This window comes from Callospermophilus lateralis, chromosome 18 (genome assembly GCF_048772815.1).
Source record: "Callospermophilus lateralis isolate mCalLat2 chromosome 18, mCalLat2.hap1, whole genome shotgun sequence".
Classification (NCBI taxonomy): Eukaryota; Metazoa; Chordata; class Mammalia; order Rodentia; family Sciuridae; genus Callospermophilus; species Callospermophilus lateralis.
In genome coordinates, this window is record NC_135322.1 from 65,761,105 (window position 1) to 65,776,180 (window position 15,076).

The 15,076-nt window shown below is 48.2% G+C and overlaps 1 protein-coding gene across 3 annotated transcripts in view; it reads left to right on the top strand.

The window, feature by feature from the left end:
• Nucleotides 1–15,076, top strand: part of Spg7 (SPG7 matrix AAA peptidase subunit, paraplegin) — a 35,356-nt gene that overhangs the window by 1,134 nt on the left and 19,146 nt on the right. For 2 of the 3 annotated variants that reach the window (XM_076839365.2, XM_076839368.2), the window contains exons 3-9: nucleotides 1,982–2,071; nucleotides 7,853–8,094; nucleotides 10,535–10,674; nucleotides 11,685–11,787; nucleotides 12,767–12,892; nucleotides 13,145–13,307; nucleotides 13,658–13,831. In XM_076839365.2, coding sequence (XP_076695480.2) covers nucleotides 1,982–2,071; nucleotides 7,853–8,094; nucleotides 10,535–10,674; nucleotides 11,685–11,787; nucleotides 12,767–12,892; nucleotides 13,145–13,307; nucleotides 13,658–13,831 — 1,038 coding nt within the window. Of the gene's footprint in view, nucleotides 1–1,782; nucleotides 1,880–1,981; nucleotides 2,072–7,852; nucleotides 8,095–10,534; nucleotides 10,675–11,684; nucleotides 11,788–12,766; nucleotides 12,893–13,144; nucleotides 13,308–13,657; nucleotides 13,832–15,076 lie in introns of all 3 variants that reach the window. The other variant, XM_076839366.2, reaches the window with a different exon arrangement.

The window sequence follows — 15,076 nt, forward strand, 5'->3', positions numbered from 1 at the left end:
GTTCGATCCTCAGCACCACGTACAACAAAAGATGTTGTGTCCACCGAAAAAAGCTAAAAATAAATATTTTAAAAATATATATTTTTAGTCATAGATGAACACAATACCTTTATTTTTTTTAATGTGATGCTGAGGATCGAACCCACTACCCCACGTGTGTGAGGCAAGCATTCGACCACTGAGCTACAACCCCAACCCCATTTTTTAATTTTTTATTTTGTGACATGGTCTTGCCACGTTGTGTAGGGCCTCACTAAGTTGCTGAGGTTGGCTTTAAATTTTGATCCTCCAACTTCAGCCTCCTAAGCCACTGGGATTATAGGCCTGTGCCAAAATGCCACCCCCTTTTCTTTTTTTCTTTGAGAAAAGGCCTCACTAAATTACTGAAGCTGGCCTTGAACTCCTGACCTTCCTGCCTCAGCCTCTTGAGCCACTGGCTTTATGGGCATGCACCACCACACCCGGCTGTAGTTGGCTTTCTTTTTTTTCTTTTTTCTTTTTTCTTTTTTCATTGCAAATGGTCACAATACCTTGATTTAATTTATTTATTTTTATGTGATGCTGAGGATCAAACTGAGGGCTTCACATACTTGAGGCGAGCACTCTACCACTGAGCCCCAGCCCGTAGTAGGCTTTCTTGGAAAAGGTTTTTATTATTATCTAGTTAGCTCCCAGAACATTGTAGTAAGTATCTATAAAATGGCTCCAAATATTTTATATCCAGAGGGTAATTAAAAATACCCTACAACCGGCTGGGCATAGTGGTGCACGCCTGTAATTCAGCGGCTCTGGAGGCTGAGGCAGAAGGATCACAAATTCAAAGCCAGCCTCAGCAACTTAGTGAGGCCCTAAGCAACTCAGCGAGACCCTGTTCCTAAATAAAATATAAAAAAGGGCTGGGGATATGGCTCAGTGGTTAAGCACCTCTGGGTTCAATCCCCGGTACCAAAAAAAAAGTACCCTACAAATAATTTGCTTGTTCTTGGAGTGCACCATTGAGTGAAACACTGTGACATTCTGCAGCCTCTTTGAACTTAGGTTCAAGGACCTGTAGGATTGAGGCCATAATTTCACTCCATCTCACCCAGCTGAAATGGGGAAAGTGAACTAGGTAAACTAATGTGGTCAGAAAATGCTATGCCTACCGATTGGTTGTGCCTCAGCGTGTCACTTATGTGTTTCAGTGCTTCATTTGTGCCCAGTGGCGCTTAGACAGGAAGCTCATACCCCAGCCCTCCAGAACTCTTGATCTTGGTTTCACATGACAGTCAAGGTGGTCTGCTTGGCATTCTATTAAAATTTGTGAAAAATGTTGCAGTTGAAGTCATGGTTGATAATTCCCCATTTATTCAGAATTGGGATAAGACCAGAGGTTTCACCGATCAGTCTGGGACAGTGCCTGGGTTGCTGCTTTTGTCACATGTGCCAAAGCCACTTATGTTGTTCCTTTGTTTAGTTCTGTTTATAGCAATGTAAGTGATTGTTCTCCAACAAAATATAACGTTTTTTCCAATTTATGTTCCAGACATGTTTTTTTTTCAGTGCTAGTGATAGAACCCAAGGTCTTGCAAGTGCTAAGCTCTGCCACTGAGCTGTTCTCCCTTTTATTTCCTCATGTTAACAAACTTAAGTAGCAGAGGTATTTGACTTCATATGTTGAAATAGTTTGTTATTTTCTAATTAGCAGAAACAGTACTGGGAATGATGAAAGGGAATATTTCATCTCAGACTTACAACTTTTTTAACCTTTATTTTATTTATGTATATTTATGTGGTGCTGAGGATTGAACCCAGTGCTTCACACATGCTAAGCAAGTGCTCCACCACTGAGCTACGACCCCCGCCCCAGACTTACAACTCTTGTGGACACAAGTTTCAGGTGGTTTTTGTTGTGATTTGGTTATTTGAGAATGTTTTGTTCTGTTGTGTGTCTCCCCTGTAGTTGGAAATCTTGGTTAGGTTCTTTCCCTATTGCTTGTAGGTGGAACTTACTATTTCAACACCTCAACGATGAAGCAGAAAAATAACGACAATGATAAATCCAAGAGGAAGGCCCCTGAAGATGACGAAGGTATGCCTATCTGGTGTTCTGAGACAGTGGCTCCATCTGCTTGTCCTCACGTGTGCTCGCCGCTTGGCAAGGTGAAGCCTGTGTGGCACAGCAAGGGGAGCCTGGGGACTGTGCCCCCGCCCCCGCCTGTGTCTGACTGCTGGGTCCTTTGTGCCTGTTGTGTGGAGGTGTTTCCATGGACACCTGTGCCTCTGCACAGACAGTGTGAGTCTCAAGTCTACCCCAGGAGTACCAGAGTGCCTTGGCTGAAATAGCCCTAGCCACCTGCGCAGTGTTGCCAGGGTCCCTGGGCTTGGGGAGCAGGCCCCAGAGGAAACAGTGAGGAGGAAAGGACAGTTGAGTAGGACAGACGGAGTCCAGTGTAAGAGTTGCCTTTGCGCACCAGTCAGTCTGCCCCACTCTAGACCACAGCTGACTCACTGCTCACTTGCAGAATCTAAGGGTGTGCTGTGTGTCTTGGTCTCACCTTTCCTCTAGACTTAGGGCTCCTTCAACAGTGTGAGGGATGAAGGAAATGAAATAGTCAGTTTGACTTAGTTTCTGAGACCTCTATCTAAGATAAAGCTGGGTTTTTGCTTTTAGCCGTTTGGCACTAATAATAATGATGGGAATTATCACTCCTTGGAAATTATTGGTGTGTGCTTCACACTGTGGTGAATGATTTACATACTTTATTTATTTATTTATTTATTTATTTTTAAAGAGAGAGGATTTTAGTATTTATTTTTTAGTTTTCGGCGGACACAACAACTTTATTTGTATGTGGTGCTGAGGATCGAACCTGGGCCGCACGCATGCCAGGCGAGCGCGCTACTGCTTGAGCCACATCCCCAGCCCAACATACTTTATTTTTAAGTGGACACAATATCTTGGCTGGGGCTGGGGCTCAGTGGTAGATCACTTGCCTCACAAGTGTGAGGCACTGGGTTCGATCCTCAGCACCACATAAAAATAAATAAATAAAAATAAAGATATTGTGTCCATCTACAACTAAAAAAATTTTTTTAATGGACACAATACTTTTATTTTATTTTTATTTTTATGTGGTGCTGAGGATTGAATCCAGTGCCTCACACATGCTATGCAAGTGCTCTACCACTGAACCACAACCCCAGCCCAGTCTTAATTTTTAAGGCAGGGTCTACTAAGTTGCTTATGTCCTTGCTAAATTGCTAAGACTAGCCTCAAATTTGCCATTCTCCTATCTCAGCCTCCCAAGTTGCTGGGATTACAGACATGCACCACCACACCTGATCCATCTCTTGTTTTTTTCTCTTCTTTTTTGTTTTTATTTTTATTTTATTTTGATACTGAGGATTGAACTGAAGGGCACTTTACCACTAACCTATGTTCTCAGCCCATTTTATTTTATTTTTTTAGTTGTAGATGGACATAATTTTTTATTTATTTATTTTTATGTGGTGCTAAGGATCAAACTTAGTGCCTCACACATGCTAAGCAAGTGCCCTACCACTGAGCCACAACCCTAGTCCTAATCTTTTTATTCTTTATTTTGAAACAGGACCTTACTAAATCCCTGAGGTAGGCCTAGAACCACCAATCCTTCTGTCTCAGTTTCCCAAGTTGCTGGGATTACAAGTTATATGCCACTGTGCTCGTCTTTAGATCACAAAATAAACTTCATTCAAATGGAATGTGTTTAATTGGAGAGAAGTTTGTTGATGGGTAAAGAATTGGGATCATGCTGGGAACAGTGGTACAAACACCTGTAATCCCAGCAATTCAGAAGGCTGATGCAGGAGAATTACAAGTTCAAGGCCCATCTCAGCAATTTAGCAAGACTAAGCAATTTAGCTGGACCCTGTCTCACAATTTAATTCGAAAAATGATTGATTGATAGATATCAGAGATTGAATGAACCCAGGGGTGCTTAAACCACTGAGCCACATCCCAGCCTTTTATTTGAGACAGGATCTCATTAAGGCCTGGCTAAATTGCTGAGGCTGGCTTTGACTTGAGATCAGCCTTGGCCTCCTGAGCTGCTGGGATTACAGGTGTGCTTCATTGTGCCTGGCTCAAAATAAGAAAATTTTTTTTTAATATTTATTTTTTAGTTATAGGTGGACACAATATCTTTATTTTATTATTATTATTTTTTTATGTGGTGCTGAGGATTGAACCCAGTGCCTCAAGCGTGCTAGACAAGTCTCTAACTCTGAGCCACAGCCACAGCCCCTTATACTTTATTTAAAAGGGTCAGTCGCTTAGGGCTTTGCTAAGTTGCTGAGGAGGGTGGCTTTGAACTCATGATCCTCCTGGCTCAGCTTTCTGAGATGCTGGGATAGGACAAGTTCTTGTGGGGTTTTTTTTGGTTTTGTTTCCTCCTTGTACTGGGAGTTGAACCCCAAGCACTCTACCACTGAGCTCTATCCCTAACCCTTTTTATTTTGAGACATCAACTCAGGAGGACTGGGCTAGAATTTGCAGTCCTCCTGAGTTGCTGGGATTTTAGGCTTCATCGTTGCACCTGGCCAAGATTCTCATATTTTATAGAACACAATCCAAAGACAAAATCACAGGGATAGGGAACAGAGTGATGGTTGTCAGGGCCTGAGGTTGGGGGCCACGAGGGGTACGAGGGGTACTCTGGGCTGCAATGGTGGACGCAACCACATACGGCTTTGGCAAAGCAAGAGAGCCATGGCTGTCGAGTCTGTGTCTGGCTGTGGTTGCTCATTTGCTCATGGGGCCGAAGGGACAAGGGTGGCCATCTGTTCCCGTGCATCTCCATGATCTCACAGTATATTTAGCTGGGAGCAGGAGTTGCAAGGTTTCTGGGCAGCTATGTAGAGTTCCTTCATTGTGTCCAGGGGCCCTTGTCCTCATCTTCAGGGTCACTCCAGGTGACCTTCAGGTTTAGCACTGTGACCCCCACAGGCTCAGGAGAAGGATTCTCTCCTGAAAACCTGATTGGCTCCCGTTACTGTTCACCGTTCACAAGGGCAGCCTGTCTTCAGGGTGCTGGCTCAGCAGTCAACACCCTCCTAGCAGCAGTTTTGGCAACAAGGCTTGCCAGCGGTCCCCAGGCTGCTATCCCATGGACATGCCTTGCGATGGCTTAGGAGGCTGGTACACCTCCTGAAGACCTCTGGGGGCAGCACTGTATTGGCGGCTCCAGCAGGAGACACTTAAGTCTGATGCTCAGCTCTCTATAAGCTAGCTGATTATGAGCCAAGTATGTGTGTGGGCAGTGCACAGGAAGAGTTCCTGGAGCGTCATTTTCGTGGGCAAATGAACACAGCACGTCCAGTGAAGGACAGGGTACTGGAGGCCTCGGCAGCTCTGATGTCCTTTAGGAATTGAATATTGGGATTGGTTTGCAGAGAAGTTGAGGGCTTTGTGGGAAGTAGGAAGGCCTTCCAGGAGGAGGAGCTCTTCTTTAAGCCCTGAGTGATTGAATGTCGTCTGCTATTCAGGATGCCACGGTCATGGGGGGATTTGTGTGTGTGTGTGTGTGTGTTTTAAATAGTATTTATAGTTATACATGAACACAATACCTTTATTTTGTTTATTTAGTTCTTTTATGTGGTGTTGGGGATCAAACCCAGTACCTCACATGTGCTAGGCAAGTGCTCTACCACTGGCCCCCAGCCCCCAGGGTCTGGTTTTATTCCATCTATACCTCAAAGATCCTTCTCTGCAGGCGAGTGTGGTGCTGCACAACTGTAATCACAGCTGTCAGGAGGCTGAGGCAAAAGGTTCACAAGTTCTCTGCTAGCCTGGGCAACTTAGTGAGGCCCTAAGACCCTATCTCTAAAAGTAAAAAGGGCTGGGAACGTGGCTTAGTGCTTAAGTGCCTCTGGGTTTAATCCCTAATATCCCAAAACATAAAAAAATAAAATAAAAATTGCTGGAAATGCAGCTTGAAGGTAGAATGCTCCTGGTCTAATATCCCTGTACAAAAAAAAAAAAAGCTTTTCTAGTCAATAATATCTGATTCTCATGGGTATATCATTCCTCACTTTTCCCTTTGTCTCTAGTGAGGGCTTTCAAGGTTTTGTGCCTGATGGATCACATAGAGACACGTGGGGTCTCCAAAGATTGTTTCCTTAGGTTCAAGTTTCAGAAGTAGAGCTAGTGAATTAAGGAAACTAAATGTTTTCTGTGGGCCCTGACACGGGCTGCCAAGTGGCTCAGACAGAACTGTGCTCGAGGTCCGCGTGCCTACGGGCCTTTGTAACAGTGCGCCACTTCCTCCTGCAGTGCCTCTGCTCACTGCTGGAAGGCACCTCTCTGGGTCACCCTCCTTAGTGCCAGGTGAGGAGGACACAGAGCCCAGAGAGGCTCTCATGGGAAACCTGAGCCACTTTCACCTAGGATCTCGGCAAGCTGTCACGGGGCTTTAGAGGTGGTGTAGGGCTTGGGTTGCTTCTCCCCATAGCCCTTCCAGAGTGGAGGTGGCCTTGACAGTCTCCTTGAAGAAGTCATGAGGTGACGAGTTACATGCTGAGCTAATTATTATTTGAATTTTTTTTTAATATTTAGTTTTTACTTATAGGTGGACACGATATCTTTGTTTTTTTATTTTTATGTGATGCTGAGGATTGAACCCAGTGCCTCACGCATACTATGTGAGTGCTCTACCTCTGAGCCACAACCCCAGCCCCTGAAAATGTTTTTTTAATATTTCTTTCTTTTTTTTTTAGTTGTAGATGCACACAATACCTTTATATTATTTATTTTTATGTGGTGCTGAGGACCAAACCCAGTGCCTCCTATGGGTTAGGCGAGCGCGCTACCACTAAGCCACAACCCTAGCCCTAATATTATTTGTTTAAATATTTATTTTTTAGTTGTAGTTGGACATAACACCTTTATTTCGCTTGTTTATTTTTGTACGTGTTGCTGAGGATCGAACCCAGGGTCTCACACATGCGAGGCAAGCGCTCTACCACTGAGCCACAACTCCAGCCCAGCCCTAATATTTTTAATTTTAGGTAGACATAATACCTTTATAATTTTTATGTGGTGCTGAGGATTGAACCCAGTACCTTATACATGTGAGGCAAGCACTCCACCACTAAGCTACAACCCCTGCCCAAGAGTTGGGGTTTTGTTTAAAAAAAAGAAAAGAAAGAAGAGTTTGTTGGAGACAGAGCCGAAACTGTGGTTTTACTTTCGTTAGAAAAAAAAAATTTTTTTTATCTTACACAAAGTACAGAATTTGGCTTTATCTAAAAAAAAGCAAGCCATGTCACCATTGTCTTGGTCTTTTTTTTTTTATATATTTTTTTAATTGTCAATGGATCTTTTTTATTTTATTTATATGTGGTGCTGAGGATCAAACCCAGGGCCTCACACATGCCAGGCAGGAGCTTTACTGCTGAACCACAACTTCAGCCCTTGTCTCTTTTTTTTTTTTAGTTTTTTTTTTTTTTTTTGGCAGTGCCAGCGATTGAGCCCAAGACCTAGTGCATGCTAACACTGCCTGTGCTACATCCCCAGCCTGCTCCATGTCCTTTAAAAATCATAGACTGCTTTACATTCTGTGTACAAAGGCTGTGAGCTCATAGAACTGCTTCAGATACCTTTCTTGCACTGGGTGTGCAGGGTGTTGTAGGCCGAGGGTTAAAAACGGCTTCATGTTATCAGAGGTGGGACTGCGCTTCCTTCCTCTGAGGTGCCTCAGATGGCATACCAGTAGCATTTGTATCCAGGAACTGTTGACACCCTCCACACTTGGAAACTGCCTTCCCCAAAGAAAGGGTGTGGGGACTGAGCCCTGGGGGCCATGCCTGACTCTCCCTGCACTCTGTCCAGAGGAGAGGAGAAGGAAGCAGCGGGAGGACCAGATGTACCGCGAGCGGCTACGCACCCTGCTTGTCATCGCCATCGTCATGAGCCTGCTGAACTCCCTGAGCTCCAGCGGGGGCAGCATTTCCTGGAACGACTTTGTCAAGGAGATGCTGGCCAAAGGCGAGGTGCAGCGTGTGCAGGTGGTACCTGAGAGCGATGTGGTGGAAGTCTACCTGCACCCTGGAGCCGTGGTGTTTGGGCGACCTGTGAGTGGGGGTGTGGGCGCCCCTGGAGACTGGGCAGGTTCCTTCTTCTTTCGCCCTACTCCTGTCATGTTGAGTTGTCTTAAAGTCAGATGTGTGCATCCAGATTTAAAGTAGGACTGGAGTTTCTTGCACAGTGGCTTGCGCAGGTGGAACATGAGAAAAGTCAGAGGGAGCTGACCACAGAGGCAGCATTGTTAGCAGGGTCACATAGGTGCCAGTGGCCCCAGCAGCCATGGTGGCTGCCTTTAGGAGTAGGTGGAAATAAGTGGCAGAATGCTGACTTGTTGGCATTGGGTCTAAGGAGATGAGACCTTCCCAAACCTGTAGGTCTCTAGCATGGGAAGCGTTGGCTAGGAAATCAGAAGATGAGGCTTTCACAGAGGTTGCGCAGATGCAGGTGAGTTGAGGTGGCAGGGAATTGTCCCAGTGGAAAATTATCATAAGCAATGTAAGACACAGCTGGAGATGGACAGTGTAGGGCAGGTGGGGGAGCAGGTGATGCTAGCTGCCCAGTGATGTACACTTGGGGCTGGCCAGAGGTGCAGGTTGGAGGAGGACCGGGCTGCAGCCAGAGGAAGAGAGGGACTGCTCTAGTCCAGCCTGGGCATCCAGCCCTTGGAAGCCAGTGTGATCCACACTGCCGGGGAGAGGTCTGAAACTGGCTCAGGGGAGACCCTTGTGCTCAGGGCCCAGCTTGGGGCTCCAGCTGGTAGGAGTGCCCTTCCATGCAAGTGGGAGAGTTCCTCCTTAGGAAGCACCCTTCTTTTCCTCTTCTGCACCAGAGGAGTTTCCTGGGAAGGTAACTGCAGCATGGGGTGGGCTGACCTGGGCAACTCCAGGGTATATGGCCACCCTCACTCACCCAGCCCTACCCCAGCTCAGTGCCCTGCTGGCCTCCTTGCCAGCCTGCTTGTCCTTCCTGAGGCAGGGACATTGTGTGTGTAGAAATGCCATCCATAAGTACGAAAGCACGAGAGCCAAGCCTCGGCCTCCTGAGCACACCATGCACTCAGGTGTTGGGCCAAGTCCCTCCGCCTCCTGGTCGCCACCTCCTCACTTCTTCCGGAACTCTGGAGACTTTGGCTTCCTTGTTGAACTTCTTATTCTACGCACCTGGTGTTACTCCTGGTCAGCCTGAGGCAGAGGCTGACCATTTTCCTGTCTCTTCCCAGCCTTAGTCAAGAATACTGGCCTTCTTAAAATTTTACAAGTACAAGACAACCAGACAAACATGATGGCTAAGTGCAGAAGACGACACAGGTCCGCACACATACCCAGGTGGATGTATGGCATGGTGACTCTGAACCTCTGGGTCATTCATCCATCCATCTTGATAGTCCTGGGGATTGAACCCAGAATCCTATGCCACGAGCTACATCCCCAGCCCCTTTTAATTTTTTGAGACTCATTATCACCAAGTTGCCTAGGCTGGCCTTAAACTTGTGATCTTGCCTCAGATGCCTGTGTTGCTGGTATTGCAGGTGTGCACTGCTGTCCCAGGCTTCAGTATATTAACTTACAATATTATGCCGGATTTTGACAAGTCATCTAGTAGAATAGCTCCCTTAAAGTTTTCAGAATTTTATCTTAGCAGTTTGGGGCGCATGTGAAAGGGCAGTAGATATTACCTCCTGTCCTTGTCCTTATCCTATGCTGGAGCTACAGCAACCCTAGAGACAACTAGGGAGTCTCTTTCCTCTCTCTCAGCTGGTGGCCATCCCCAGACAGGCTCAAACGTGAGCTAGACATGTAGATCCTAACGAGGAGTACTAGTTGGGGGATAAGTCTCAGGGAGACCAGTTTTGCAAAAGGCAGTGAGACGTGGATTTAAAATGAAGAGACCCACTTAATTGGTTTCAGATTCACCCACAATGCCTCTGTTGCTGCAGCGTCCTGAAGCGTCTGCCTGTGGCGAGGTGTCTCAGTGGTACTGGCATCGGGTCTGTGCTGTATACAGCTGAGCCAGGCACGTCAGAGGCAGGTAGTGACTTTACAATGCAAATGTCTGCCATCTTTTTTTTTTTTTTTTTTTTTTTTTTTTTTTGTAATTTCCCTCTTAAAGGAAAACATCACTTGAAGCTGGGCGCAGGGGCACTTGCTATAATCCCAGCAACTCAGAGGCTCAGGCAGGAGGCTCTCAAGTTTGAGGCCAGCCTGGGCAACTTAATGAGACCTTTTCTCAAAAAGGGCTTGGGAATATGGATCAGTGGAAGAGCATACGTGGATTCAATTCCCAGTACCAAAAAATAATAATAAAAATAAAAAGAGCAGGGACATAGCTCAGTGGTAGAGCACCCCTGTATTCAATTCCTAGTACCCAAACGAAGTGTTCTGTGAATGGCCTCTTCTTCAGAACCCTGATGCTGTTGATAAGGTGTGCTGGAGGCACCTTCCATGGCCTCTTTGCCCTCTCTCACTCCCCTCTGCTTTCTGCCCCCAGAGACTGGCCTTGATGTACCGAATGCAGGTTGCCAACATTGACAAGTTTGAAGAGAAGCTTCGAGCAGCTGAAGACGAGCTAAACATCGAGAGCAAGGACAGGATCCCAGTTTCCTATAAGCGCACTGGATTCTTTGGAAAGTACGTTCGTTGTCCTGGTTGACTCTAGACTAGCCCTGACTTGGCTTAGTGCTGTCAGGAGCAAGGTGGAGGCAGGAATCTTGTGGGGCTGGATTCCGGCTGGAGAGGGAGCTACCGGCCTGCTGGACCGCCTCTCGGTCTCCGTCTGCAGTTGCCTGTGGTGTTTCCTAACTCAGCACGTTGTCAGTGGCTGTCATAGAAAAACGGAAAAGAAAGAGTGTAAGTGGGAATGTTAAATGTGACGACTTTGGGTTCTGAGAGGGAAACATGCATAGGCACTAGGCACCTTGGAACTGACAGGTTCATCAGCCTAAGTGACGTCACTCACATCATCGGCAACCTTGCTGGGGCCAACAAACAAAACAGCACGTACAAAGGTTTGTCGTGGGTTTGTCACCTGAGAAAATCCCCCTTCACAGTGATGTGCCTCCAAACTCTGTAAGCAGCTCCTGAAAGCTCTGCTTTGAGGGAACTTCTGATTTTATTGTAGATGTGATAGGCACATGGCAGGCGGTACAGACCGGCCAAGACAGCCGTCTCTTTCCTCCTGTGGAGGGCTGGATCCCAGGGCTTGCTTCTTTGCTGTTGGGCTTGTTTTGCCTTACTCCTTGAAACTGTCGAAGCATAAAGAATCCCCTCTTGGAGAACCACAAGTTCAAGGCTAATTGAGCAACTTAGTGAGACCCTTGTCTCAGAATGTCCCTTTGGCTGGAGACGTGGCCCTGGTTCAATCCCCAGCACCAAGAGGAAAACAGCACCTGCTCTAGTTGGCCCTGGTTGTGGGCAGTCAGGTACCTGGGTATCTCTACTGCTGGCGTGCTCAGTCTGACCACTCTGGAAACCTCGCAGAGGAGGGAGGTTGGTGAAAGTGGGACTCGCTCTGTGCACGGCTCCCAGGCGCAGGGGTCTCCTTTGAGAAGTTGGTGAGGTGATTCTGGCTTTGTAAATTGCTTCTGTCAGTTGCTTCAGTGACACTTCAGTGTTCATAACTGCCCCTCTCTCTCACCCAGTGCCCTGTATGCCCTGGGGATGACAGCAGTGGGCTTGGCCATCCTGTGGTATATTTTCCGTCTGGCTGGGATGACGGGAAGGGAAGGCGGATTCAGTGCTTTCGTAAGTCTGTGGATTCGAGCCTGCTGGGCGAGTCCTGGGTGTTGTTGCGTATGCTTGCTGAATCCTTTCCCAGCCAACAAAATAAGGGCAAGTGGAAGTTGGCCTGTGGCAGAACCGGGCCGGAAGCCCGGAAGCCCGGAAGCCTGGAAGCCCAGCATGTTTCCTCCTGAGGCTCCCAGAGCTGGCTGGAGGCCCCTCCCCACTGAGCCACTGTGGGGCAGGACGTCCGGTGCTACCTATCTTGTTTTGGCCTCCCTGTTCGGGGGCATTTCTTGAGTGTGCTCTTTCTCCTGTACCCTCTAGCTCCTGGGGTCTGGGCTGGGGAGGGAGCAGCTCATGGAGGAGCGTCCCTGGGTCCACTGAGCATGCACACATTCATTTGTCCCCAGATGAAGGCTCTCACTGTGATTTTTTTTTTTTTTTTTTTTTTTGGTTGATGGACCTTTATTTTGTTCATTTATTTATATGTGGTGCTGAGGATCAAATCCAGTGCCTCTCACACGCTAGGCAAGCGCTGTACCACTAACTCACAGCTCTGTCCCCTAGAGGTGTCTTATTTGTTTATTTATTTATTTTAAATGTTTTTAGTTGTAGATAGATAATACCTTTATTTATTTATCTTTATGTGGTGCTGAGGATCCAACCCAGTGCCTCACATGTGCTAGGCGAGCACTCTACCCCTGAGCCACAACCCCAGCCCCAAGAGAGGTGTCTTTTTTAAAGGCAAATTGCTAGACAACTTTCATACTGATTAACAATGAAACCGATCCCTTCCTCCCGTGTGAATGAAGAGTGGCCCGGGAGCCCATCTGTCCCATGTGAATGGGGGAGTGGGCTGGTCCCAGGGACTGTGGGGGGAGGTCCACCTGGATGGAGGCGTGGGGGAGGTGGGTTTCGTGTCAGCCCTGCTGGATGGTAGCTGCCAGCTCCCTCTATTCTCTCCGGTCTCAGCTCCCTGCCTGTTGCCATTTCCATGTAGAATCAACTCAGAATGGCTCGTTTCACAATTGTGGATGGGAAGTCAGGGAAGGGCGTGAGCTTCCAGGATGTGGCAGGAATGCACGAGGCAAAGCGGGAAGTCCGAGAGTTTGTGGACTACCTGAAGGTGAGTAGATGTGCATGCCTTCCCTCCAGAAGGCCTGGAACCATGGTCAGGACGAGGCCTGGATGGTGGCCTCCGCGGATCCCACAGGAACACCACACCTGTGCTGGTGTCTGTCCAGCAATAGCACTAGCACAGCGCAGGGCTAGCCACTATGAGCCCTGAGCCATGGTGACGGTGGTGTGAATTGCCCTGCGTGGACCCCTTAGCGTCCCTGGGACAGAGGCTTAGTGTCATGTGTCCATTGCTCTCTAGAGCCCGGAGCGCTTCCTTCAGCTTGGCGCCAAGGTTCCAAAAGGTGCACTGTTACTCGGTCCCCCTGGCTGTGGAAAGACCCTACTGGCCAAGGCAGTAGCCACTGAAGCCCAGGTGCCCTTCTTGGCAATGGCTGGCCCGGAATTTGTGGAGGTCATTGGAGGTAGGTATGGGTCAGGGCTGAGGACAGGCCATTGACCACATGTCTGAGCTGGTTCTTTGAGACACTCTTCCTCAATAGCTGGATTGAAGGGGGAGCCACTAAAATTAAAAAGCAGGACTTGTATCCTTGTGGTAACCTGGGAGGTCAGGTGGTCAGTGCCCTTCGCCTGCATCTTGGGGGACTGGGAAGATATGCCACTGGTCTGGCTACCCCGGAGCCACCCCTACTGGTGTGTGTCCGCTGGGGGACCTGTGTGGATGTGGGCCTCCTTGGCAGACAGCTTTGCTGGCCCCAGCACAAGGTAGGATGTGTTTCTTTGTCCATTTCCAACGCTGTCTGCATCCCCTCAGGCCTAGGTGCTGCCCGTGTGCGTAGCCTCTTCAAGGAAGCCCGTGCCCGAGCCCCCTGCATAGTGTACATTGATGAGATTGACGCCGTGGGCAAGAAGCGCTCCACCTCCACGTCCAGCTTCTCCAGCACCGAGGAAGAGCAGACCCTCAACCAACTCCTGGTTGAGATGGATGGTCAGTGCTCAACACGCCCCTCCCTGTCACACACCTGGGGAGAGACTGTCCCATTGTTTTGAGGCTTTCTGGGTAGATAGTGCTGGTCAGTCAGCGTCTAGAGTAGCACTGTGAGAGGTTTTATTTCCCTCAGTCGCTGTCTGCCCCTCCTGCGCTGGTGAGGACAGGGTCATCCTGAGAGCATCCTCTGGCTGTCGGCACCTTGCAACCCGTTAGTGGACACCTGTCTGTCACCTGCTGCCCTCAAGTAACTCAGGTCTGTTGTGGCAGCCATGGCAGTAGTCTAGCAGGAAAGCCAGGGCCTCAAGGGCCTCCTGCTGGCGAGGAGGCCACAGCCTGATTTCTGCCCCCACTTGTCTCAGACTGCCCAGGGCATGGGGGTATGGCTGTGCAGCACCCTGGAAGGGCCTTCGGGATCAGCCTTGCAGGGCTTTGCTTTTTTTTTTTTTTTTTTTAATGTTTAGTTTATAGTTCGTAGTTGCACATAATACCTTTATTAATTCGTTCATTCATTTGTTCATTCATTCATTTATTTTCTTGTGGTGCTGAGGGTCAAACCCAGGGTCTTGCATGTGCTAGGCAAATGCTCTGCCACTGAGCCACAGCCCCAGCACCACTACCCCAGCCCCAGGCTTTGCTTTTCTTTGAAGTAAAGATGACCCAGTGAGGGAGAGTTGAAGTCGCTTTTCCTATGAGCTACTTCCACTGACCCTTATCCCTGTCCCTCTTTTAAAAATTTTTTATTTTGATGCAGGGTCTCACTAAGTTGCTTAGGGTCTTGCTGAGTTTCCCAGACTGGCCTGGAACTTGCTGTCCTCCCACCTCAGCCTCCTGAGCTGCTGGGGTCACAGGTGTGGCCCCCATTTCCAGCCATTTTAACCACTTGTGTGCAGTTTTGTGGCATGAGTTGGTTGCCCACATCCACTGTTCACACCCCCACGTGCAGCTCTGCCCGTGGCACGCTGGCTCCCTCCTGCCCACACAGCCCTGAATTTTCTCTGTGAATCTGGTGACACTGAAAGCCTCGTGGGTGGGTCATACAGGTTTGTCTTGTGTGACTGGCACATTTCACTGTGGAGTGGTGTGTGTGTCCTGCAACCCCTCCAGCAGACCCAGGCCGCTGTGTGCCTGGCTGCTGTGAATGCAGGTTGCCCTCAGTTTCTGCTCTGAAGGTTTGTTGTTAATGTCTTTTATCAGAATTCTGGTTGCCTGTGGGGGCTGTGATTATTTTTTTTAGTTTTTGGT